This window comes from Bombus bifarius, unplaced genomic scaffold (genome assembly GCF_011952205.1).
Source record: "Bombus bifarius isolate JDL3187 unplaced genomic scaffold, Bbif_JDL3187 scf7180000009343, whole genome shotgun sequence".
NCBI classification, from domain to species: Eukaryota; Metazoa; Arthropoda; class Insecta; order Hymenoptera; family Apidae; genus Bombus; species Bombus bifarius.
In genome coordinates this window covers 44,410-70,911 of record NW_022885057.1, presented here as the reverse complement: position 1 = coordinate 70,911, position 26,502 = coordinate 44,410, and the positions used below count along the sequence as shown (strand labels likewise).

At 41.2% G+C, this 26,502-nt stretch overlaps 1 protein-coding gene across 6 annotated transcripts in view; it reads right to left on the bottom strand.

Moving 5' to 3' along the window:
- LOC117215078 (RNA-binding protein Musashi homolog Rbp6) overlaps positions 1-25,416 on the bottom strand; it is a 761,999-nt gene extending 736,583 nt beyond the window's left edge. For 3 of the 6 annotated variants that reach the window (XM_033461502.1, XM_033461501.1, XM_033461504.1), the window contains exons 1-2: positions 24,231-25,415; positions 21,410-21,450 (exon numbers count right to left, since the gene is read on the bottom strand). In XM_033461502.1, coding sequence (XP_033317393.1) covers positions 21,410-21,450; positions 24,231-24,295 — 106 coding nt within the window. In that variant the 5' untranslated portion in view covers positions 24,296-25,415. Of the gene's footprint in view, positions 1-21,409; positions 21,451-24,230 lie in introns of all 6 variants that reach the window. The other 3 variants (XM_033461509.1, XM_033461508.1, XM_033461503.1) reach the window with 2 other exon arrangements.
- Positions 25,417-26,502: the final 1,086 nt, after the last annotated feature.

Sequence of the window (26,502 nt, the reverse complement as noted above, 5' to 3'; positions counted from 1 at the left end):
GGCGTTCACAAAACCGAATATACCGATACAAAATGCGGCGGAAGTAGCACTCTTAAAACAAATCTTTCTCTCTCTCTATTTATCTATCTCTATCTCCCCCTCTCTCTCTCTCCCTCCCTCCCTTTACTTCGGTCTCTCGTCTCTTCTCCTCCGCCCCTTGACTCCCGCTTTTCTCTTTTCTCTGTCCACCATACCGCGCCCCTCTCTCACCTTCTAGACCGCTTTCTAGCTACACAGCTTCTCATCTTCTTATTGTCTCTCTTTTTTTTTACCTTCTTTTTGACCCTCCTTCTCGGGCTCTTCGTCTTATTTCCCTTTGTCTCTCTGGCAACTAAACACCCTCCGGTCCCTCGTGGCCGCAGCCAGCCAAGACCCTGTAAATCTTTTTGCCACGAAACTTCTTCCGGTACAGTCATCGGCAAGACGCTTTGCTTTGTAGCGATTTCCTTTCTAGGCTGCGATCCCGCGTTGAAATTTTCATTATCTCGACCTGCTTTCAAGCGTGAAACTTTATATTTCCTCGATCCTCGGTGATTAGCCGTGATTCACGAAAGCAAAGCAACAAAGACGATCCTCTTACTCTTTGCCAGTTTCAAATAAGATTGTAACACGGCCTTTAATAACGGTTGTAAAACTTGCGGTATCGCTTTCAATGTAAAATTTCGTGTTTTTCTCGGTGCTTAACGCGATGCCAAGATCTGAGAGAATGAAAAAGCTATGCTCGAATTAAACGCACAATGGAAACGTACTGTTCGCGTTGCGTTACACTTCGAGCACATCTGGCCATGCAATAATGGAATATCGCGTTATCACGCATACGCGAGAGCGAGCTGAAAGCGTTCCTCGAGATTAGAAACATCAAATCTCGCAAGACGTTCGCCACATGGACGAATCGTCGAAAAATTCTAACAGGAGCTATAACAAGTTACAGCCTTGTTAAATTTTCTATAGGAGTGACCTTTGTGCGACATCGAGCTTCCTTCACCCTAACGCTTGAGTCATTCCATCCTACCATGATATATTCCGGTTTATCGAATCCTGCTTGAAAGTTCATGAGAAAGCGCGCGGAATCGTGAGTTTACGGGAAAGGATACCGTCTCAAGACGAACAGGCTTCGTTGAATCTCGCAGCGTGATAACGAACCGCGTTCGCCTTCCATGGAATGGCGATAACGATTGATAGGTATTTCCTTCCATGTCTGGCTGGGGCCTTGTCGATGCAGAACGAATCTCCCTTAACGGTAGATAAGTGATTCTCTCGCCACAGAAACGAAGGTGATTTTTCCTTCGAGAACAAGATAATACAACTGAGATATCCAACGATTCCCTGGCATAGCGTAAATCCTCTTTCCTTTCTTACTCTTTTCCTATGCCTTCAGAGTGGTTTTCGAACAAGTGCTTTCGCGTTACTTCTCATGCCTCTATGCGTACATGGGAACAATTCGATTTGTATCTCCAACGATTTTTTACTCTGGTGTTACTCTGGGTAACTGTTCGTGATGCTCGAGTCAGATATAGTGTGATGCAACGTCAGAAAGAGAGAAAGAGAGAAACGTCAGAAGAGTTTCGATCATTCACAATAGCGTCGGCGAAGATATTTCAAGATACAGTGCCTTCACGAAGAGAAAGCACCAGCACTCGCGTATTGATTTATTAGCAATACGATGATTCGTGGTAATCAGAATTAATGCCTTCCAGGTAAGCTTTTAAAGACTCTATGTATCAAAGTAAGACGTTATTTCTCTTTACCGGTTTGCCGGTGCACGCTCCTATCGAGATTACCATCTCCGGTATCTGCCACGATTTATCTAGCCAATTATTTCGTCACACTGCGGAATCGATTCGTTGTCGAGGCCGCGAGTACGAGTGCACTGTACTGCTTGAGCGTCTCTGCTGAAAGAATCCCGGTTATACTATGCCGCGCGTTAAACACAATTTCAATATTTGCTCGTTCGATCCGACACAAAATGTTCCTTTCACTTGATCACCGAAGCCAAACTAGCGCACGTAACACGTCGCGTCGTCGTCGTCTGGCCCGCGAGCAGACGCGACCACGCACCACTTTGCTCCCTCGAGTTTATACGAAACCAGGTGTAACGGACATTGACTGAATCTTGCAATATTTCCACGTTGATCTCTGCTTTGCTCTGATTCTATTTCCAGATAGATGTTATAAATAGAGTAACATCAATACAGTTACTTTTGTACGCAGCCCCCAAATTCATAGTAGTAATCTTATAATACTCTAGCGTAAAATGTTCTAGTCACCAACGGAAGAGTAACAAATTTTAACTTTGCTTCAAGCATCAACCGTCACGAAAGAAACTTCCATTTATAAAGTTTCCAAAAACGTCCATGTGGAAGGTTAAAGAGGAAGTTTGCTCGAAGAAATGAAGGTCTCATTGGCTATTTCTAGTAGATCCAATTGTACAGTCATAAAAATAGTCACGCGTATTGAAAAGTTTTATATCTACAAATAAGCTGATATCGCGTCGCGTGCTAGTGAGCGAAGGGACTATTCCCCTAGCCCCTATGTTATCTCTAGGAAGTTCTTCTCATGTCTATACAAATCATAAGACATTCTACACACTATCCTCCTAAACTGTCCGTTTTCATCCCTAATAATACCTTCCTGATTGATCCGCTGGTATGAAAATTCTAACCCAACTCGCAATAGCACCAATAAACGAAAGTATCCGAAATATGACTCGCCTTCAGACATTTTCTCACGCGAGCTGCACCGTCGACCATTATCCAACGCTATGCAAAAGAGGTTCGATCTAAAGACGCGGTTCGTATTCCTCGCAAAGTCACGACCGTTTATAGTCACGTGCCAATAACGCCGGGTATGTGTGTTCTGAACGAGCATGGTCCGAGACACAGATGCAGACCAGGCCAGATATTAAACGAGCACCACGAGTCCATTAAGAAGTAACCGTTGTTCAAGTAACTGGCTCGATATACGGACACACACAGGGCGGTTTATCCTCTGTTTAGTGTACGACCACGTGTGCGTGGTTGCATCGTTATAGCCTCTAGATAGAGGCTGACCTAACCAATAGCATCGTCACGGAAATGTGACCCACTCGTTGGGCGATTAATACGCGCCGTCATGGTTTCGTACGATAGCGGAGAAGCTCCGGCAAACTAGACGTTTCACTTCGTGCATGACTGATTTATTTCATGGTCGTGCAGGCCACGATAATAAGAAGGAAACCGGAGGATCCGAAATCAAGCGAAAAAGATAGACGAAAGTATTCGACGAATGGAAAAACAAGCGAGGAAAGCCTCTCGAAGTTACAGGGTCAGAGCGATGATAATTTCCTCGCACATTGGTGATATTGGAGAAAGTATTTGGGAACAGAGGTTCTCATATTCAAAAAATGGGACAAATATAGGAGAAGATGAATAACAAAGTTCGTAGTTTTTAGAATTCGTGATGATTTTCCAATAAATTCTTAAGGCTCTGTGACTATATAAAGCAATGCTTGGAAATGTGTGGATTTCGCTGTTAGCTTTCTATTAAAATTAATTCCAGTTAAACAAAGGAAATAGGAAGAATTACTAATTTGTAAAAAATGTGTAAAAAGATGGTTTCACACACGTACTATTGTTTCTTTAAATATTTCCAAAATGAAGTGCAATCAAACTTTACAGGAAGAAGAAAAAAGGGAACGAGATAAAAAATATAAACTGCGATACACCACAGAATGGCGGAAACCGAACATCTTCACGGGGACCAGTACGTATTCGTGTCCGGAACGGAGCGGAGCTCGTAACCTTATCGGGATCATCCGAAACGACCTATTGTCAGTACGTGGTTAACCATGACTATCTAAATTAGAATCAGTGTTGACGACACACCGGCTTCTCTCGTTCCTTGCCATTCAACGACAGCGCTGCGACCTCCCGGCGGATTGCGTACAGAAGCCTCCAATCTTTTTCGAGCGAAGCTTTATGCTATCGGTTTAACACTAAATACGCGTACAGTATACTCGCCTCATAATACATGCTAAAATAGAGTGAAATCGATCAGAAGTCAAAGTAATCGTATTTTAGTTGCTTGAGCAAAGAGATGGATAAGAATATAGATAAGAATATACAAAATCGATATATTACATGCAGTATGTATCGATAAATTAATAAACTGTAAGTTTCTGAAATTGCTGATTAACTGTATTAAAAAATTCTCATAGTCTTTCAATAAAATTGGGCATAGGTCTTCATTCTCTTTCTTTACACCAAACCCTAAGACAAAATGCGACGTACGACCTAAATATGCTTACAGGCCTAAGACATCAGTCGGTGGCGTCGTTCGGTAGTTTAATTTACCATCTCGCTATATCTTGGTACGTCCTATACTTACACATGCGACATTCGGTTACAAATTCTACGAGCGAATTCACGAAATCTATAAATTACGAAGGGCTGGGAGGTATCGAAAGGTATCGATAGAGGGCAACGAAGAAAAACGGGACCGGAGATCACCATAGCAACCCGATAAAAAAGTCAGATAGTCGAAGCTCGGGGTAAGAAAGCGCAAGGTGATAGCTTTTATGTCGACTGAATGCGAGGATAGATTCGGTTACGGTAAAAAGAGACGCGAAAGTGAAAGAGATATGAGAGAATGGAGGTGGCGAAAAACATGGGAAAAGAGAACGAGGGAAAGTGGAGGCGAATTGTTTCACGAACGAACGCTAGACCGTTCTCCGTGTTATTTATAATATCATCGTCTGTATACGTGAGCCAACCAGCGATTACAACTAATTTTAATGGTATCGATTCGTTTTAACCTGCTCCGTTAAACGCAACAATGCAACCGGTATCATGGCGGACTTTAATAATAGAAGCAGTCGTGCATTATTGTTCATTTTGCAATGTTCACTTATTAACGAATTTTTTTAAATTACGTAGCCCGAAAAATTCGATTCAACTCGAACGGCGATTTGAGTAGCGTATTTGTTGAAATTAACGAGCTGCTGCGAATCCAATTCGCCACGATGAATCACCGAAGGATTAATCGTAAATTAATTAAAGATAGATAGTCGACGAATCACCGATACTTGATACACGAAACTCATCGTGTTTGTTTTCTTCCATCTAAATTAATCACGGACATAATTACTCGATCATGGAACCGTGAATATGAAACGATAATCCGCTCGTGAAAATATAAAAATCATATAAGTATTTATAAACCACGCAATTAGTCATTGTCATTTATTAGGCGTAGAAAAATATCTTGTACTACTGCTTTATTACTTTTATTATAATACATTTTAATATATTTTTATTTTATAAGAATTCTATGAAAATAATAAATATCTATATAAAATATGAATTTGTATAAACGTGTGCAGTCTAGTTAGGAATAGAACAAGTCGTTTCACCGATTTTGGCAACTAAATTTTATATTGTACTAAAAAATGTAATGTTAAAAATATATTAACTGTTATTTTATTTACTACTATTTTTCGATCCAGATCGCATTCAGGAGTTCCGAACGAGAGACCTACCAAAAATGCCCCGCGATCTGAATAATGTGGCCAAGAAAATGCACGCAAGCGCTGACTTCAATAATAAGCGTCTCGGTCGAATGCAGTTCTAGAACGTGCGAGAACGCCGCATCCGCAGCTCAGAGTCACACCTCACTGCCGACGCAAAGTGGACTAACCCCTTAATTGGAAACATTGAATGTATTCGAGCGTAGAAAACGCGAACAGGAGAAACAGTGGAAACGAGGAAAACAGATATCGAAAGAGAAATAGGAAAAGAATGAAAGAACGATTCACGGTGAGTTTAGACGAGGATGAAAAAGTGTACGATTGGTACCACTCGATACCATAACTAAACCGGTCCGATATGACCCAGGAAATCCTCTCGATTCGCATCTATATCCATATTCCTACTCAATGCTCCGATACACACGACCTATCGTTTTGCGTGCTTCTAACACCTTTTCCTTTTCTAATACGAATCCATTGTTTTCTTCCTTTATCTCCAATTTGCAACGACGAATACCATACTACAATACTGAATCCTGACTAATTTCATGTGTGGCTGTTTTAAGGAACGTTCTATGAAATATCGTGAAGAAACTGAGACGATAATGTGGTTAGCATTCAAATTACAACAAATTACTGTTGTTGTCCCACAGAAATTGTTCATGTACGATACTACAAAAATGGAAAATATTCTTTGTGAAATCGCGTTATCTGAGTTTAATCCGTTTATTGTTTATTTGTATTGCGACACACGAAGTATTCAAGCATCTTTATTCAGTAGTGATCATTATTCCTTTTTCAAAACGGAAAACCCGCAACGTGTTTCTAAAGCGAGTAGCGCGAAAATAACAGATCAAAGCGCGCGCGGAACCCGAAGCGGAGGATCACGCGAGTCACCGACACGTCCAGGAGAAAGTCTATTTTAGCGCGAACTCTCTTGAAATTTCGCCTCGAACACCTTCGCGATCGTAGTCATTTCCTCTTTAACTTTAGCGCTTATAAAATCACATCCGATATACGGCTTGCTTCATTGCAACTCGCACGGTTCAAAAACGGCTGATAACGAATATTATCGCGAGCAACGCGTAACATAAATATTTACATGTTTGCATCGATGTTTTTCTCGTCCCGTTCCCCCGCCCCAGTCCGTAGTTAACCAATTTTCCAATTTTTATCTTTCCACTGACTTTCTTCGTAGCCTTCGTTTCTCAGTCAAGCGTTACTGCTGAACCCAGTAACGTAAATACAGGACGAAAAGTAGCGAGACACATCTGACGCGAAGTTACAAGGACGAACAAAAAGGAAAGCCTCGCGAAAGTCGTGGAGTCGGATTGGATTGAAAATAAAATGATCGACCGAGGAGATTGCCGACTTATGGGATCAATACGACAAAATGCCGAAATAGATGACTTTGATTCTTGGCACGAAGGATGCGATTGCCGATATTTGGAGATGATTTTATCGAAGTGGATCTTCTGATTTTATATTTTACAAATATCATGTAACAAGTAATGATTTTATAGAAGAAATATATGTAACTACACTCAATCCAAGTATATTAGTAATAAATTGAAGATTTTTAAGTATTTATTAACAAATATTCATTTGCTTCGCTTCGTGCGATATATCGAGTATAAAATATTCAATAAGGTTTAAACGAGACAAGTCACAGAATATTGAGCAAAGGCTAATTCTTTTTGATATGTTGGTTTTTTTTTTAAATATAATTATCAGACGGATTTGTAGTAATACAGCAATTTTGAAATATCTAACCATCTTGTTCATATAAATATCTACTCCAACTTAACCTACATTGTTCTGCCACGTTCAAAACACGGACTTGATCGGAAGCCATACTGCTGAATCTATTAACATTCCAGATGAAACGCATCTTGCTTCCTCTTCTCTTCATTCTTCTTTCTTTCGTTTCATTGCAGAGTTACAAAAGCATTACGTTTCTCAAGACTTACGATTAATTAAAGAGGTAACGCTCTAATTAATCTAAGGAATGAATTTCATTGAGATTTACATAATTGAGAAATGAGAAAAGCGAATGAAGAGACTTACGATTAATAGCATGGTAAAGTAAACAAGAAGTGAGCCACGGTATGCGATATACTTTCCATTGAAATCGAAACAACCTACGAGCATTTATCGCTCGAGTAGAAGCAATCATTGTCGATAATGACATGGGTCAAGCTCATGACATGGCCTAGATAGACGAGACTGAGTGGAAAATCAACTGAACAGTACTCGTGCTCCCTAACCAGGAAATCATGAGATGGTTTTACAAGTGAAATCCATCCTATAATCAATACCGTTAGTTACTAGAGTAACCAGTTATATTCGAACTGTTCATAAATGAGAAAACTAATCCCATATTTCCTTCTCCGTTACTGACACATTAACATATGCTTCTACAATTAACTTTGCTTGAGTAGAATTCCAGATACCTTAGTATACGGTTAAGCATCTAACTGGTACATAAATTCACAGAAGTCTTATGTTTTTAAATCACAGATAAGATCGTAATCGAGTGTCAGAGTTTGTGATCATTTAAATTGCAATTCTACGACTTTGCATCTTCGCGTTTTAATTTATGATCTCTTACGAAAAATATATGATATTTAAAAAAAATAGAAATGACCTATAAATCTGTCGAAGTCCTTTATCCACAAAAGAATTATTACTAAAATATAATGGTCTTCTCGTACAACTTTCGTAAATGAAGTTTACCAACTTATCGAAGTCATTGCCCACCCTATACATTAAGGCTCTGAAATTATTCTCACTAAATTAGAACTATGTATAAGAAAAGCTGCACAAAGACACTAGGAGGTCTCCTACAATAAAAGAAGAGAGAACACTATATGAATACTGAGAAAAAGATTTTTGCAATAAGAAGATAACAGTAGGAATACCAGCAATAGTACCAGCAAGCAATATCATAAAAAGAAAGGAGAAAACGAGCGGAATACAAGAAGAAGTGAAGTTACTTTAAGTGAAAATTTCAAGTTATGTTCTCGAACAGAAACAATCCTCGTATTCTTAAGATATTCTATGATTGGAAAATGTGTGAACGCCTATTTTAGATGTAACAATGTTGAACTACAAATATATTGATATCCAAACACAACACGATATACGTATCTTTAAGAAAACATATTTTATCTATGCTCAGGGTCGGCTTATCTTCAACAAGGGATGAAAAATAAGGGAAGCACGAAGCTACTAGTATACACATGACAACCGATAAGCCCGTCAGCCAGCACTTAGGCTTACGAGATTCTTACTTATACATCCATTACGTACCAGCACAACGCGTGTCTTGTTCGAGTCTTACAGCCCAACAGAATTAGATGATCCCGGATAAGAACGTTCATCAGCTGTACGTATTGCCACTGCTACTGCATATGTACTGTCTGAGCTGGTTATTTTCATTACTGAGGATATAAAATATTTGAAAATCCACGGAGAATATGAGTGGTTTGTATAGATTCCCTTCGCAGAAATTTCTTATGAAGGCTTCAGAAGTTGGTGAATTTCTAATTTTTAATGAGAAAAAAGCGCGATACATGTACCTTAACGATTATTCGATGATTCTAAGGAAAGAAGATGAATAATTAGTGTACAGTTTCTCAAACGAAGATAAGGGAAACTATGAATCGCTACTGTAGATTTTGAGAGTAACACGTGATAATTGAAGAAAGAAACTTAGTTATCTCAATAAAAAACGAATATAGGAACTATACATGAAAATAATGTAAACTGCGAGTCCTTTTTTATCGAAAATAATAGCGAGATAATTCTGACAAAATAATCTGAGTATTAAAAAGCGACTAATATTTAAAAATTCACGATCGAAGTTAAATCGTTTTGATTATTGATTCACTTTGGAAATTCACTGGCGAGCTAAGCGAGAATAATATTTTATGCGTGGAAATACATACTGCACACGTTCGGAATAATAGCACGAGACAGCGAGCAGTTAACTGCTATTCGAACACCACTACGGAAAATGCAATAAAATGAAAATTAATGATGTCATAATTCAGGCCATTTAAATTACAAAACTGTCTTACGTCAGCAACAATTAACTTAAACCTAACCGATGTCGGATATATTCGCTACATGATGGAAGATTAAAGATTTGCTTTTGAATGATACAGAGCGAGCGTTGACATCTGTTCAATAGCACAAAAAGGAAACGTTACAACCATCGAGGGAAATGAAAGATATCCTTGTTAGTGTTCATAGATTGTGGAAACCAGATGATGTAAAATAGAAATGCTTATCGTACTAACTTTGTATGTGTGGATGGAATGTCTGACGTTTCGATTACTCGAGAAACTAGCGTATCTTACATCGTTCGGAATATATCGTAGAAATGGGACCAATTTTAACAAAACACTTATACATGTACAAAACATATCGTATAGAATTTTTAAAGGCACTACTTAAAGTCTTGGATACGTGACAGTATAATATATACACATGTCATTTAAATGTGTATATATTACTTTTTCCCTCGTGTATAATTCGTGCATTATTAAGAATACGCTCGCGTGCCGATACTGTTAGTTGGCAACCACTGATTTGTAGTATGCAAAGTGCTCGATGTAAAATGAAGTTTAGTGTAGAAAGAAAGCAACTTGAGCATGAAGAGAAAAAGTTACAAGAAATCAATTAGCGAGTTAAACTTATGAAATACTAGTATCGTAATTTTTGTCAGAAAGTAATACTACTAATTATGTACAAGTAGATAAGCGAATGACTCAAAGAAAAAGGCGTTAGCTAAATGTTTAACTTTAAGATCCTTCTTATCTCGTGACCATATATTTAAAACACGGTACATAAGAAACCTTTGATATCACGTACGGAAGAACGTATTCTTTATTTCTAGAAAAACAGCTCGCGGCAAAAGTGCTACGACTAAATCTCGATGTTTCGGACGAAAGATCATACGTGCAGTCCTGACATGCTAAGATTAAACGACACTGTACCAGCTGACGAAACAAGAGTTTTATCTCTTCATCCAAACCACTCCCAAATCGATACATTTCGCAAGTCACGCTATGGAGCAATGTTATATGAATTTCATCTATCACCACAGCTATGCATACATACATATCTCCCTTTCAAATTGGCTCTTTCATCACGACATTTCGCGTAGCGGAAAGAAGAAAAGAGGAAACATGGACTAACAAAACGTGACGTTGAAAACGTAAACCGAAACGATGTCACAAGAGTCATTGACCTCCCTTTATGTTAACAAATACGCTGCGCTAACAAGCTAGCTGTCGCGGAGAGGCCCGCAAGCAGTCACCTATGTCGCTGGAAATAAATTAGACGCCCCTTTCGACCTAGTTGCGTAATTAAGGCCCCCTTTAGCAGCTTTCAAACGAACGAGGAAGAGCCAAAGAGGGACAAGGACAGCCAGCCATCAGTCAGCTGACCGATCGACTCCCTCTTCTTCCTGTTCTTCTGTCCTCGTCCGCCTCGGATAGCCCGTCTCACGATGGCCTCGTGCTGTACCCTTTCCAGCCCAACGGCGTACCATTTAGCCCTTTTCATTCACCAACCCGTCGTACCAAAAGAAACGCGATCGCATCTTCGTCATTCGCTCAACCTTTAAGGTTATCGCTCTTCCTTCTTCTGCCATTCTTTCAAACAATTTAGCAACGTAACTGAATTAAAGAATCGTCTCAATCGATCAAAAACTCAACGCCGGAAAGAAGTCGTATTTCGAATATAGCATCCATGGTACGTTGTTTTGACGTCGTGATTCGGCAATGCAATTCCAAGGCAATTCCCCGTTTCCAATCGAGATACCACCATTGCATCCGAATTAATAGCGATAGACATGCGCAGAGATGAAGGAGCGCACCGTGGAATATTAGTTCGCGAGCTAGATGACACGACGGGTACGCGCGAGCTGCTTTCTACGTATCTTTAATCGCGGATTTCGACGACCTCGACGATCCAAAATTGAAGCGACCACGAAGTCTCCATTACTTCCGTTCTAATATGTACTCGGCGAAATTAAATTGGCCCCGTGACAACCGACACAACGTATTTTATGGGTTTCTGTTGTATTTTGAATCGCGTTTTGATATCGCGTACACAGTCCAGGGAGAATCACGGAATTAGAATCGAATCTCATGACGGCTGGTGTGAAACATGACGCCCTCCGCCACTTCTTACCCCTGTCGTCACCGCCTCACGGCACTGTAACCCCGCTTCGGTGCGCACACGCTGCGTCATTAGCGGCCCGTTAATACGCAACTTAACGCTTACCCAATTCAACCCAGACCTACCTAACGGCCTATTTATAGTGTACTCCGCGGTGTACCGCGCTACTAATTGGCGTTAGTTTAAGAGTGGCTGCATGAACGACGATCGACCATCCTGTACCAACCAACCAGCTTACCTTCTCGTCTCGTTCGTCGGGTTAACTATCGTTCGTAGCACGATTCCGCTTTCTTTCCTCCCAGTTCAAACATTATATGAAAAGAGAAAGAACTAAATCATCGATGATGAGACGACATTTACACCGTGACAAAACACGAGATCACATATAATATACGCGGGTAAAAAGAAGAGTGGATTTGACCTTACAACTCGTATTCTCATTTTGTTTATCGTGTACGACGATAACCAGCGAGCAACATCTCTCATACAAAATCACCGGCACTCTCTGTAAAACGTTTCCGTAAACAGTGCACGAACGCGCACCAAAAATAGAACTGCAACGAGCGAAAAAGCTGCATGAAAATCTCCGCGATACGAAATCGCTCGTTAACGCCGCAACATCCCGAAAAGACGCTGACAAATTTTCATCGTTTCTCTAGCCACGCATCTCCTTTTCCCTTCCGTCGCCAGCTGTACACCCGTTTGCCCATTAAAACGGCCGGCTGCAATTACGTTTAAAAATAGCGAGAGAGTCGAGGAGAGTCTGTTGCGCTCGATTGCATCAGACACCGTGACGACCAAGACGACTACGACGACAACGAAGCCGAGAAAACGTCACAAAAGTTTTTGCTACGCTTCGTTTGGAATCGGAGTGTTTCTCTTTAAATCACAGCTGATAACGTTCTCGTCCTCGCTTCGGAGCTCGTTTCCGTCTCGACTGAACAATTATCAAACGAGACAGTTGCAGTTTATTATTTCGAATATTTGAAGCACCGACGTGACACATGAAAAAATTGCAAGAAAAGGCGATAAATATATTTTAATCCGAAGAGACTTATCGGTGATAATCGTGTCTATATATGTATAATACATTGCCAGTCATAAATCATCAGACGCTTCGTACATTTGGGAGAAATTCACATCGTAGTTACATGAATGAAGTTGGCAATTATTAATCACACGTGTTATCAAGAAAACTAAATTATACTGTATTTTGAAGATCGTATTATAAACCTAGTTTAATAAATATTATGTTTAAAGTTAACAAAAACCCGATGACCTATGAACAGGACTTTATAAGAATTGAAATGACCGCACTTGGATTAGAAAAAATAGATAATTATAAACTAACTCCTAAATCTCGCCTAGTACATTTAACATCTTAACCTACGTTCGAGAATTTTGGGCTGAAAACGTAAACAAGCTATTATATATTATATTATATATTATATTTGGCCCGATCATCGTACCACGGGCAATGCCCATAGTTGTAGGTTAAGGGGTTAACATAATTACATATAATATCTATGATAATATGCAAAAGTGATGTAAGTAATAATTTTCGATCATTGAACGAGACGACTGTTCGAATTACTAAGTCTAATCCGTGGTTGTAGTCATTCTACTTAAGGCAATTCACGAAACGAAAAGAACTGCAATCAAAATGGCTGTTAAAAGCCAGTAAGCGAAAAAACGTTTTACCTACGTATATATCGTTGCATCGAAAAATATTGTTTGATAAAGTTCGATTAAAAACGAAATATTCCAGAATAAGACGATTTACATCGCTTCCATCGCAATCCGTTGCTTATACACGAAACAATAAATTATTACGTACGCTGGAAATTGTAAAAACAGTACGTGGTAGCTGGGACTATGACAGAAAGCAATTTGAATTGGACGCTTTCATCTCGGTGTACTCGTTTTTCGCCAGCACAACACGGTATTGCTGCTAACCGACGCGACGTGACGCAGAAAGCGATGAAAGTTAGGTGCAAACTGATGCATGTTTGTAAGCTTGAACCGTTGTCCCACAATGTTTTGACAATACCTGGAACCGACCCAAAGTGCCAAGTAACCATTTGAATGACTTGAAATTTCGCCGGACAATCAAGACCACGTGCGTACAAGAAACACAACCTACTCGACAAATCCCATTGTACATTGCTACAATGTAGAACGTACAATGTACGTTTCGTACGTTTAAGTACGTTAAAACATATTTGTCATTGTAAAAATATTAATAACTAATACAAACGACTTCATAAGAATTGTTTACGAAACATAATATAATAGATCTTTGTGGCAGTTCATCCAAATATCGGAAAGGAGATGATTCTAGTTAATATATTTAATATTATTTCAAATATTACAATTCGTTTTCCAAGATAGCCATAGCTACCAATTGTAATAACGAAATGAGTAAAATCATCGATGTCAAGAGAGATAACGGACTTGCTGGACACTTGTATATCCAGTGGATCGAGGCGCTTCAACACAAACCAGGGTAATTTTCATCGGAGCGGGTTCGACGCTCGAAATCGTGTCAAGCTGAAGGGCCATTGGTGTCGAACACCATCGCACTCGATATCTCTACAAACTATTTTTACGTAACCACGAACGTAACCAAGAAAAACTTTATTGAACATATAGCCACACGTATATACGGGAGCATACGCTTTTACGTTTACGAAACATCAATTAAAAGGCCTTGTGCAAAGTATGTATACGTGAAACGGCGTAGGATTTCCTGGAATCATGGGGAACACAATGGATAAGGTAACACGGCTCGTAGTGTCCGCGAATTATGGCAAACAAAAGGGTAAACGTAAAACACGGCACAAAAAATACCACAACAAAAAATACATCTTGGGTATCCTTCTACGATCGAGCACGTGCTCGCGTTAAACTGCGACGCGTACACGTATGCAACTGCAAGCGATAAAATCATAAAAGGCGAGATTATGGCTCGGGCCACGATAACTCTGGATACGACGCAAACAACCAGCCACTGAAAAATGTAATTGCTCGAAAGCGTGACTACCGTAGATCTGAGACCTTAAATGGCGCACTGAAGACAATCGTACTGGGATGCAGATGGCGACCAGATCCTGGAAAGCGATATTTTGAGGAAATATTGCGGAGAAATAGTATACGGTAAGATAAAGCACGCAAGAAGCAGAATCTTCGTTGAAGAGCCAAAAAACAGACGTTTGACAAAATAACTCTGAGTCTGGTTCTTTGTCAGTCAGTTAAACGTTGCAGCAAAACAAGGAAAATTGTTATTAGTTAAAAAAACAGCAAAGACCGCTGCTATCTTTCTTAGTTCTGGCTATATAGCTTCCGTTACGCATAATATGTCGTTACTTTGCCATCGCACGGCACAGTCGTAAACGCATAATCGCTGATGAGCATTATTCACGTAAAGTCGCGTAAAGTGAAACAAACAAAGCCAAATGAGTAATGCGTATTAAACAAAATGCCATAAACCAACGATTTTATTTCCTAGGTGTCATGATGATGATACAGTATTCTAACTAGAAGACATACATCAATGTCGATCATTGATTGGGAAAAGTCTCGCCAACTATCCACACTCTTCATTCATCAAGCTCCGTACAATTTCTCCGACAAATTACACGTTACGCCTTGTTTCACTGGCAGATTCGTCGATGCCGATGATTAATACGTAATCACTCTTTGTACAGAGAACCGCATTTTGAAATCACATTATGTATAATATGTACATTGATATACGTAGTGCGAATAACCGATTGAATTGGCAAACACCGGCGCGCAGTTAGGAACGTCTGTCGTCACAATAGGCTGAAACCCTCTGCGGGAATCAAACATAAACGAACGTGCGGTCCCGACGATTGGATTTTGAACGGAACACCGTTCTCGATCTCTTGCATGCGAGACGAGAATATGACTTGACGAAGGAAGGTCTTTCGAGAGATACAAGGACTAGAAATCAATCACTATGCTAGGCTCAAGTTCCAGATTCGACGTTGAAACGTGCAAAAGAGTGAAATCGGGCAGGTTCGTAAGAAAAGAATTTATAAAATAAAATGGTAAATGAAGTAAATTACATTGAAAATATTATTTCTAATTTTGTTCATATTAGGATTCGAATTGATACTTGTTATAGCTCTTATAAATATTAATATTCACGAAATAAATAAAAACTTGATAAAATAATTCAACGATTTCACTAAAAATACACTATGCACCTATATATTTATGTATAGCCTCTTTTTATAGAAAGTTTCCCAATTCATTTTTACAAAAATTACTGTGCTCATTCGAGTCCCGGTTTTAAAACAGAAGAAATCTGAATGAAAGAAGAGGAACTATTTTTCCACGAAGTCAGTCGATGAAACGAAATCATGAACATTTTTCGCAGAAGGTAAACTGTAATTCGAAGTTTATAGAAGAAAAGAAAAGAATCGTTAGAGCTAACGAAAGGATTTCATTGGTAGGCGGGAGTTTGCGTAACACACCGCCAACTCGGTAACGGAACCAGCGTTTCCGTATTACGTTCCAACATGCAGGATTATGCGGCTCGTAATGCGACACTGTCTCGTAAACCTCGCGAAACTTCGAGCGCCACGATGATCGGTGAAACGAACTCGAGCTCCATGGACTCGCGAGGACTGCGAGTCGCACGCTCGTCGTGCCTCGAACGGTCGCACCGCGACGCACAACGAAATCTTCCGTGCACGACCGGCTCCACATGGACACGCTAACGCGGAAAGATGAACAACAGAGTTTTTCTTCCATACCCTCTGTTTTTTCTTTTTTCTGCGACAACCAGCTAGCCCGCTTTGCCAACGGCAAACGCTTTTTCAATGGGAAAAGTGAATAAGAAAAGGAAAGAAAGAGAAGAGTACTGGCTGCGATAGTTAATGGAATTTATCGCGGGCTATCTTGAATTTTGATGTTCGATAAATGGAGGGTTTCTCAGAAGTAGATAGTTGAAGTTTGCAAACGTGTTCCATGTGTTTAATTGAGGATTAAATATTTTATTTCATGAACATAGATATTAGAAATTTCCGAAGAACGTGTGTGTAGGATTTTTAAATAATAGATGAAATGAGAACACAAAAATTCACAAGGAGTCTTACGAGAAAGATATGGACCGCGCTAGGATATAAGTATCATTCGTTTTACTATCCATCTTTATTTTTATTTCCATTCTATTTTTATCTTTATTCTATTTTCATCTTTACTTTTATCTTTATTCTATTTCTATCTTTATTTTTATCCTATGATGCTATCACAAATTTTACAAATTCCTATACATGTTTCAAATTCTATCGCATTTTTTCTTCAACGATAATGCAAGGTATTTATAACCCTGCACTTGTCGGACATCTCAGAAAGGAAGCACTTCCGAACTCATATTTACGTAATATCTTTTTATCCTAAAGCTGAATCAAATACTGGTCCTCAAACTTTGTCTGTTTATACTTGAAATTTTCTGTTCAGTTATAATATTTGATCAAAGTCACACACTTTTATTCCTCGATAAAATAAATCTATATCAACCCGAAACGTTTCTATTAACCAACGTGAATGAACCTATAAAAATATCGCTGGAAAAAGGGCAAAGAACTTCTTGACCCGACCCAATCATTTTCCGCGAATACAATTATTGCTATTACACACATACTGTTTCAGAAGTAACTCGTTTCATGCTCGCGAACCGCGATAAACCGTAGAAGCAACATACTGCGACGCTCGTAGGCGCTTTCCCACGGTTACAGCGCGGTGCACATCGCATCTTTGTACCTATGAACTTTTGCGGAACACAGTACAGCGACGCAAAACACGGTTTACGACAGTGCGCCGTGAAACGGCCGGACGACTGCTCCGCTTTTTCTACCTCAGACACGCTTTCTCATAGCGCCACTGATGAAAGGAAGGCTAAACCGGTGGAAATGGAGCGCGAACATGGCATCGATCGATCATTGTTCGTCGATAATTCGCCGGCAAATTCGTCCTCATCCAACGTCCGAAGCGCTTCCACGAATTTATTTTCAACTTTGCGCGTAAATTTAATCTACGAGCTGATGACCCTAATGGGAAAAGATACACGTGGCGAGGAACTATGCAACGAACGGTTAACTTTTCTTGGACGTCATCTTCATTTTTCCTTTTCGTGTTTTTTTCTTTCATTTTTCGTCGCACAGAATGGACTTGCAGGAAGACAGTCTGACTAAGCAAACTACGACATAACGAGGAAAGGACAAAGTGAGATGGTGATACGCTACTTACGTAACTGCGGCAAATAACGCTAATGAGCCTACTCCAACTTCGTTCCTTTTATTCTTTTTCCAGGAGAATCGCTAACGCGAAGTTACGAAAACTATTTCAGCGGTGCGTAATTAAGGAAGAACGAAACCGACTCGTTTGCCAAAATATTAGCCCGGCGAATGAACAACCGCGACATAACCCGGAACAATACCTGCCGACCAGATTATATAACGACTGAGAATTTGCTTCGGCGCGGCGGTTTGAACATTATCATGGTATGTTAATGATCGGAAGAATCAGCAAACGTAAAAGTCACGTAACTCTATCGTGTATTAGTTAATGAAACGGTAGCTGCGGCTAATAATCTACCGCCACCGAGGAGGTATTAAGAGTACGCCTTCGAATTAATTTTATCGTTTTTGGAACGTTTATCGGACAGTCTTCGTTTTCTTCCATACGGTAGTAATTGGATAATACACTCAATTACTTTAATCGCGCAGTTACCGGTGTAGCGAGTTTTCACTTTCTATACATGAATAAGATACATATTAATACTGCTTTTTCAAATCTAGCACACGTGCGTACAACCAGCAGTTTCTAACAATAATCACGATCCAAAAGTTTTATTTTCAAGTTTATTTTCAATCTCTTTTCAATTTCGTATAAAGTTAATAGTTTTATTAACTAACAATAGGATACAATAGAATATCCAAATAATTCTATACACGATATTGAAAAGAGTATCTTACAAAATGTGGAACAATGGAATAGATTCAAACTCGAAACTCGTAAGTATATCAGAAAATACCTATCACATGCTCAAGCTGATAAGATATCGCGGAAACGCCATTGTAAATACGTAACGTACGCGTTCCCGCCATAAAAATTTCGCGGAAGTAGTTGGCGGTTTCTAAGTAGCCGCGATCGTTTCACAATACAATTGCTCGCGGCCGCGTGGCATGATTATATTAATTCGCGCAAGAACGGTTCTGTTCCTTCGCCTGATGCACGCCTTTCCTACGAAGCAACGTTTCCTCCTCGAGGTTAGTCGCCGCACGCCGCGAAATTAGCGCTGATTTTAGATCAAGACAGGTAAACCTCCTAGGTTTCCTATGAATTCCTCGCGAAAAGTGACAAAAGGCACGAAAATAGAAAAAGCAAAGAGAAACAAAAAAGGGACGGATTTTTTTCAACTGTATTTGAAAGGTTAATTAAATGTCACGTATTTAACATGTATTTTGCCGCGAATTCTGTACGGTAATGGACGAACATTCTTTTGTGTAATTGAATAATTCAGCAGAGAGAAAGAGAAAGATCCTTTAATTGGAGCCGACCAGGAGAAAAACCGTGTAGAGCGTCCTAACGTTGCATTACTAATTATGTCACGAACCTATCTGACCGTAGTCAGAAATAATTGCTACACGGTCGTCAAAGAATTTAATTCCTAGTCTTATTCTGGCATAGTATATTGCGTCTCGTACCACCGTCAGCGATTATCTCTTTGAAATTATTTCACGAAATTGAAGGTTCATTCGCCCCAAAAAGCAAAAAAGAAAAAGAACGATCTCCATTGCAAATGGAAAGCTTATGGCGTAAAAATTCTTCTATTCTCTCGACAAAAAATTTACGTTTCTATTCTATGAAAAACAATTTTATTTCTAAAAGATTCTAGGAGATGCTCATTGTCTCATTTATCGGTCTACATTCTTGTCGTCTATATAAAACGTCTACTTTATCAGCCATTTAACTTAACGACAGAAAAACTTTCAATGCTAGAAGATCGAACGTGATTTCTCCGATGGTTTCACATGACGAATGTTCGTATGGTTACAAGTTACAACACACGAGAGCGTGTCGCGTTTTTCACGATTCCGTCGTTGCCGTGGCAATTTCTCAAAATCACGCGTCACGCACGGCTCGTGTTATCAATTATTCTCGTGAATCTTATCGCGGTCCATTCGAGAACAGTTTACATAGAGCCATTTTTTTCGTCGACAGTCGAAAGGCGCGCGTGACGACTCGTGGCCATTTGGTCGCGGCACGATTATCGTTCCGCGTTCCAGCCTCTCGTTGAGGCAATTCTTTTTCTCGCTCTACCCTTCCCTCTCCTTCTGTCCTACGCCCAACTGGCACGAGTCTCTTAACGAAGATAAAAGGACTGCTAACTCGAACCTCGAACACTCGAACACGCGAGCAAGCGGCCAAGCGAGCCCCGTCAAAAGGAACGCCTCGAATTTGCACGTGCTCCTCGTCATTACCTCATCGACCATGCACGCTCCCTTCGTTCCTATAGAGCAACTTCTTTTCATACAAAAGGACCACTTATTCATTCGTCCTGAATATTTTATCCTAATTTTTCAAATCTACTCTTCTTTTTCCTTTTAATCTTTCCATAACGGGTAAGTTTTAGACAATGCAATTGTTTGCAAAAGTTTGGGTTACTATACAATATAACTTTGAGATTATACGATCTGCATGAATAACTGTACTCTGCTCTTTATGGGAACAATTGTCATAGCCTTTATCATGAACTTGCATCGATGATTGGCCATTCAAATAATCGCGAGTAGCCTATATGCTACATTAATCACGATTTTTAAACGATTACCGAGTTGCCTTTATATCAATTATTTTCCTAGTTTATATAGTTGCACCAGAATGATTATGTTATGTAAGATATTTTTATAGTTGCTTCAGAATAATTAATTATGTGAAAATGTCGAATTACGTTTCATTATTCAATTCTCAAATTAACTACAACTTAATTATTTATAACCCTTTACTCCAATAATGATAGTAGTTTCACATTAAAGATACTAAAAGAGCTATTTTACTAATATTAACTTTACTCCAAATCATATTGATATAAAAGTCACGGTCTATCGTAGCATCTAACCGTCACACCATCTTTTTTATTGCCTAATACAATACTGATATAACATATCCCTGTTCCATTCAGAATATACATCTCTAGGATCGATATGAGAAACGTATTTGTATCTCACTTGTTCCTTTCTTTTAACATAAGCGTTCGAAGCACAACGTATGTTACGTAATACTTGAATAATAGATTACTCACTAAACTTATCGCCAAACTAACCTTTCAACACACGTTCGAATATATACGAAATATACAACATATGAATGACAGGTATTTCCTCTATACAGTATCGCTCTAAAGATCAATAAAAAAAAACCTTATTCGATCGTACCTTATTTTCGCTCATCCTCGATCACCCCGAAGCATCAAACACAACACAAAATGAATTAAAACCATTCACTACCGTACAAAAGGGAACGTATGGGCGACGACGTTTAAAACAATAGGGCACGCAAGTGAACTGTCGAAACGTATCGATGCGCGCGCACATTCGAACGATATGAATAGGTAGAACGCGCGATCTCGAGGATCAAAAATCGATATTTTGTTTTCAAACAAAAATATTGACTACATACCTGGACTGGTCTGCCAAGATAGACCACCGATGAACATTTTCCTAGAAAAAGAAAGATGATTCCGTCAGCATCGGCATCAGGTTGCATCTTCTGCAGATGACGAAGGGAGACAGGGGAAACTGCCGACAGAGGGTAACTTCCGGTATCGTGACCCCCTGCGCAGTCTCCGTTTGTCGACGGCAGGTGTCACCACACATCAACCAACAACTGAACAACTCGCGGATTATTTTCTTTCTCATTGCATTAATCATAACCTCATTAAAACACGTCGTTTAATTTACAAAACATCGCATTCATTTAAAACAGAAACCAAACGATTCACGCGCGAAACACAACAAACACGTGTTCCCCTCGTACCTGGGCGCCTTCTTTGTTCTATATCGATTTATATCAATCCTACAAGCTTCGATATTCTAACAGAATTCGTCGAACTTGTCGGCGTTACAGCGTGTTCATTCGAATCTATATTTGACTCTGGTTACTGAGAACTATACAAAAAAACTTTTGTCCCTTGTTTATAACAGTCCCAAATAGTTCAGGGAAATAAAATATTCCCTTCCCTTGCCCAAACAATGAATCAAATTCGGACTTATGTTACACAAAATCGTAATTATTAATCGATTTATAAGAAACGTTATCGTTGGTGATATTGCAAAAACATTTGTACACCAATCAGAATTGAGCGGGTTCGCAAGAATATAGCAAACTCGTGGTCGTAATGCAAATACATTTTAGATACGGATAATTTAAATATACCGCGTTTAAGTTAGAGTAATGGAAGACGCATAGGAGGATTTCTCTTCCCCGTTATTAAGCATATATCAAATGAAACAAGAGCCATTTTATGGCACGATAAGATTTCTAATCCGGGTACGAATATTAAGAAATAAATACTACTCGGAGAATTTTGAAACCGGATACGACTACTTTGATTACTCATTCGATAATTACTCTAATCACCGTCACGTACTTCCGTAGATCGATACGCATTGTTACATGTCACAACGCCAGCAATTATCTCGATTACCACCACCCGTCAAAACACTTCCGTTGGGACGATCTTGCTATTTTTACGATACATCGAGTATTCACGAATAAATAACAGCGTCTCATTAGGACCTTACGTCGTGCGCGAATATCATTGTAGTAAATGTGTTCTTATCAATAAACGCATCAATTACGGATAGCAATCGCGACACGAATATAAATCTTTATACAAAATAAACCTGTCTACCGTGTATTAGCGTCAAAGCCTATACCGTTTTTCTAGTAATCCACTAACGAATGGATAAGGAAATTCATGCAATTTTTTGCCTCCTATACTTCCGCGTTTGTTTCTTCTTTTTTTTTACTTTACGTTTTAAAGAAGGCCATAGTACGAGCAACATAATGCATTGGCATTACTGGAAGGCAAAGATTATCGTGGTAAGCAGTATATCCACGAAGATAACATTCTCGCGTTGTGGACGTAATCACGTGGTGGCGCATTTGAACATCGATTTTCCGTGGCACGATATAACCTATTCCCCTCGCCCACGCATTCCTCCCTCCTTGTCGTCTGCCTCCCTCCCTGCATAACCCCCTTCAGTTCTCTCTTTAGGTCTTCGTGATACGAAGAACTGGAGTAGGCTACCGCACTATACCCCGTTGATAGGTTCAGGAGAATTAATAGGACAAACCATTGACCATATGTCGTCGGAATCGATCGCGGAAGATACACCGAGCGATGTTAGCAACCCGTCTAACTTTCCACTGGAATTGCTAAACTTTGTCACCCCCGTGAAACCATTTCAACGTACCGCGTGCTCGTTTCTCGACGTGCGGCACGTATACACACGCGACACGCGATTATGTCCATAAAAAACGAAATGTTTCGAGGAGTTTGAACAGGTAACTGATAAACGAGTCGGTCTTTCTTTCTGTATTTATTCACGAGTCACGTGGTGAACGCGAAACACTGTGGCCTCAAAGCCGGAAAACTTTCAGCACCACGTGACACACGTTCCCTTTTAGCCCTTCAAAATACACTGGTTTGTTGCGTTTCTCTCAACACTTCTTCTCAAACGATTCACCCGTCATATTGCTACGTATTTATATTTGAGGGGAAATCATTTGTCACTGTTCTTCGATATCGAGCAGGTTTTTTTCGGAAAACAATGGTTGGCGGCAAATTCAAAGGTGTTAAATCATTTCTCTTTCCCTCCCTGTCTCACCCCTTCCTTTACGACCCCTGCTGCTTCTCCTTCCCATTCATCTAATCTTTCCCCTTCGTTCCCCTCCTTTCCTTTCACCGAGTTTGAGGGGATGTTGAACACGCTGAAAGAAGGCGCCACCGGTCCGAGGAGAGCGCCGTGGCACGCATATTCACGCGCCCGGCAAACATAAACACTATACGTTTCACGAATCCGACTGCCCGTTATCGTATAACCACGACGTCGAGACGTAACCCGCGAAAACGACAACTACGGCGGCAATGACGACACAATGTCGAGGATGAATTACGGATGATAATATCGAAACGAACCGAAGCGTGTAACGAGCAACACGAGAACGAGCCGTATTACGACGAACGATCCGTATCGAAACCGTATAAGAAGCATCAACATAACAAACACTCGCGCGGAGCAGGGCAACAGAAACACAAAGTAACGAGAACAACACGACGCGCGTTAAATCGTTCGGGCAACGCGCGGCATCAAAACACACTTTTGAACGTTATTACTGGTCGCTCTTTCGTTCCGTTTTCACGCACGCTCGATCTCGTTGGTGGTGGATGTAGTGGAGGTCTGTTTTGGGATCAGGATATCCTGGTTTCTCCTACCCTGGATCGTTCGGCACCTCGGCTGGCGAGCCGCTCGCAACGATTTCCTGGTTCTGGGGCTCCATAGCGACGCGCGGCGCACGGCTTGTCGTTATGACAACGCTCTCGCGTGTCCGGGGTTGCAGTGGCTATGGTAACACTAGTACCAGTGGCAATGGCAGCCGGTCTCGCCGATAGCCGCCTCTCGCTCGCTTCTCGTTCTTTCGACTTTGACACACCACGTCGTCAGCTGAACGATGCGCCGTGTGTGTTTGCCTTGTCGATGGCAAAACACCGACTCGACTCGATCCTTCGCGTGTCAACGCTTCCGATGTCACGGCACGACACGCACTTTCACGCGACTTCTATTACTCTCTCGTTGATCCTCGTCCCTCGATTGTTACGTCTACTCGCGTCTCTTTAATCTTCGCGCTCGCTCCTTCGCCTCTATGTTGTTCACCTGTCTCTCTCTGTTTTCCTGGTAGACCGAGTGCGCGGTGCTCCGTCGTTTTCGGAGGCTGCGCGACGGTTTTACGTTGCTTTATCGCGATAAATTATCGACGGTAGGACGGTGGAACGTGGAATGAAACGTACGCGCGGTACGTTTCACGGATCGCACTTTGTTTTGCTGTTGTATTCGTTTTTTTTTATTGTTTCGTCCTTTCTTTCTTTCGATTGTGAACAATGAGTCGACGGAGTGTTGTATATCCGCGTTGGTCGCGTCGAGCCGGATCACGACGACGGCGACGAACACGACAACGAGGATGACGACGGCGGCAGCGGTAGCGGAGACAACGACAACGACGACGTGGACGTAGACAAGGAAGATGACGATGACGACGACGGCGAAGAGTGCGTCGAAAACGACGACGATAACGACAGCAACGAGGAGTACAGATCACGACGACGAAAAAACGGGCTGTCGACCTCTCGTTTCTCGGTTTTTCTCACAGTCGGCTTCTTGCTATTTCGCGTTCTTCTTCCCGTTCTTTTCTTCTTTCACTTTCTCTCCCTTTCTCTCGCGCTCTCTCTCTCTCTCTCCTCTTTCTCTCCACACTCTCCCCTACTACTGACTACTAAAAACTAAGGAGAAGGTGAGAGGTTACGTGGCTGCGCGGTACGGCGACTACTGATGACGGGCGGCGGCCGGTACTCGGACGTGCGACGCGCTCTGCGAGAGGTTCGACGTGACACTGCGCTCTCGGGGCGCGGGGCGGGGGGAGGGGGTGCCGCGGGGAAGAGGGGAGGACTAAACGGCGGAGAAGAGCGGCGGTGGCGGCGGTGGTGGCGACGGCGGCGGTATCGGCGGCAGTAGCGGGGCATACACCGCTTCTCTTTCTTCCTTTCTGCTTCGCGTGCCCCTCTCTTTTCTTCCAACTCTACGTCTATCCTGTTTTAATCCGTTCCTTTGCTCTCTGTTCTTATCCGTCGATTGGGGGTGGGGGAGAATCTCGCGCTTGCGCCGTCCCTACCCGCCGGGCCAGCCAAACCGGGAAGGGGAAGATCGCGACCGCGTACCCGCCTCCGACCGCGGCCTGTTCGCCTGCTCGCCTGTTCGCTTACTCGCTCGCTTCTTGCTTCGCGAAAAAGTCCGACCACCCGCTCGCCTGCACTACTTGCCCGATTTCTCTTACTTGCCTCTTGTCTCTTTCAAAACGCGTGAGAGAATCTCTTCGTCTATGGACCAGACCCGACTCAACTCGCATCGCGATTACCATCACGCGAGTTACGTGAAGAGCGCCAAGCAGCAGCGTGCGGCGCCTGGTCAGCCGAGCGAGCGAGAGAACACGAGCGTGCCAATAACGTGGAAATGTTCGTCTCTCCTGCAACTCGACTTTTCACCAACGACCGATGCACGCGTCAGCGATTTTCATGGACGTAATTCTCGCGTATTACAGCCCGCGCGTCGTTTCCAGTTAAACGCTTGACCTTTTATCCTATTACGCTCTTTTCGGTCATGGTATTTGGAGAGCATCGTTCAAGTGGCGAGTCCTTGGTGGATTTTTCTACCTGGAACACGTACCTGCGCCACGATAGCATACGATATATTTTTGTTGAGGCCAATTGAGACGTTGGAATGGTTTGCAGGGGTTATAACTGTTTACGCTCACCACGAGGATATCCGAGTGGTTCGTTACATCCAGTTATCGTATTTTCGCGCTACAGTTTGTTCTGATTGCTCGAACAGTCACCAGTCGCCACCCTGCTTCACCTCCTTTGATCTCTTGCTGCTCTATGCTACGTTAATTTATGCTTGTCGCTGATACTTCGAGTGATTTTGACGGATATATAT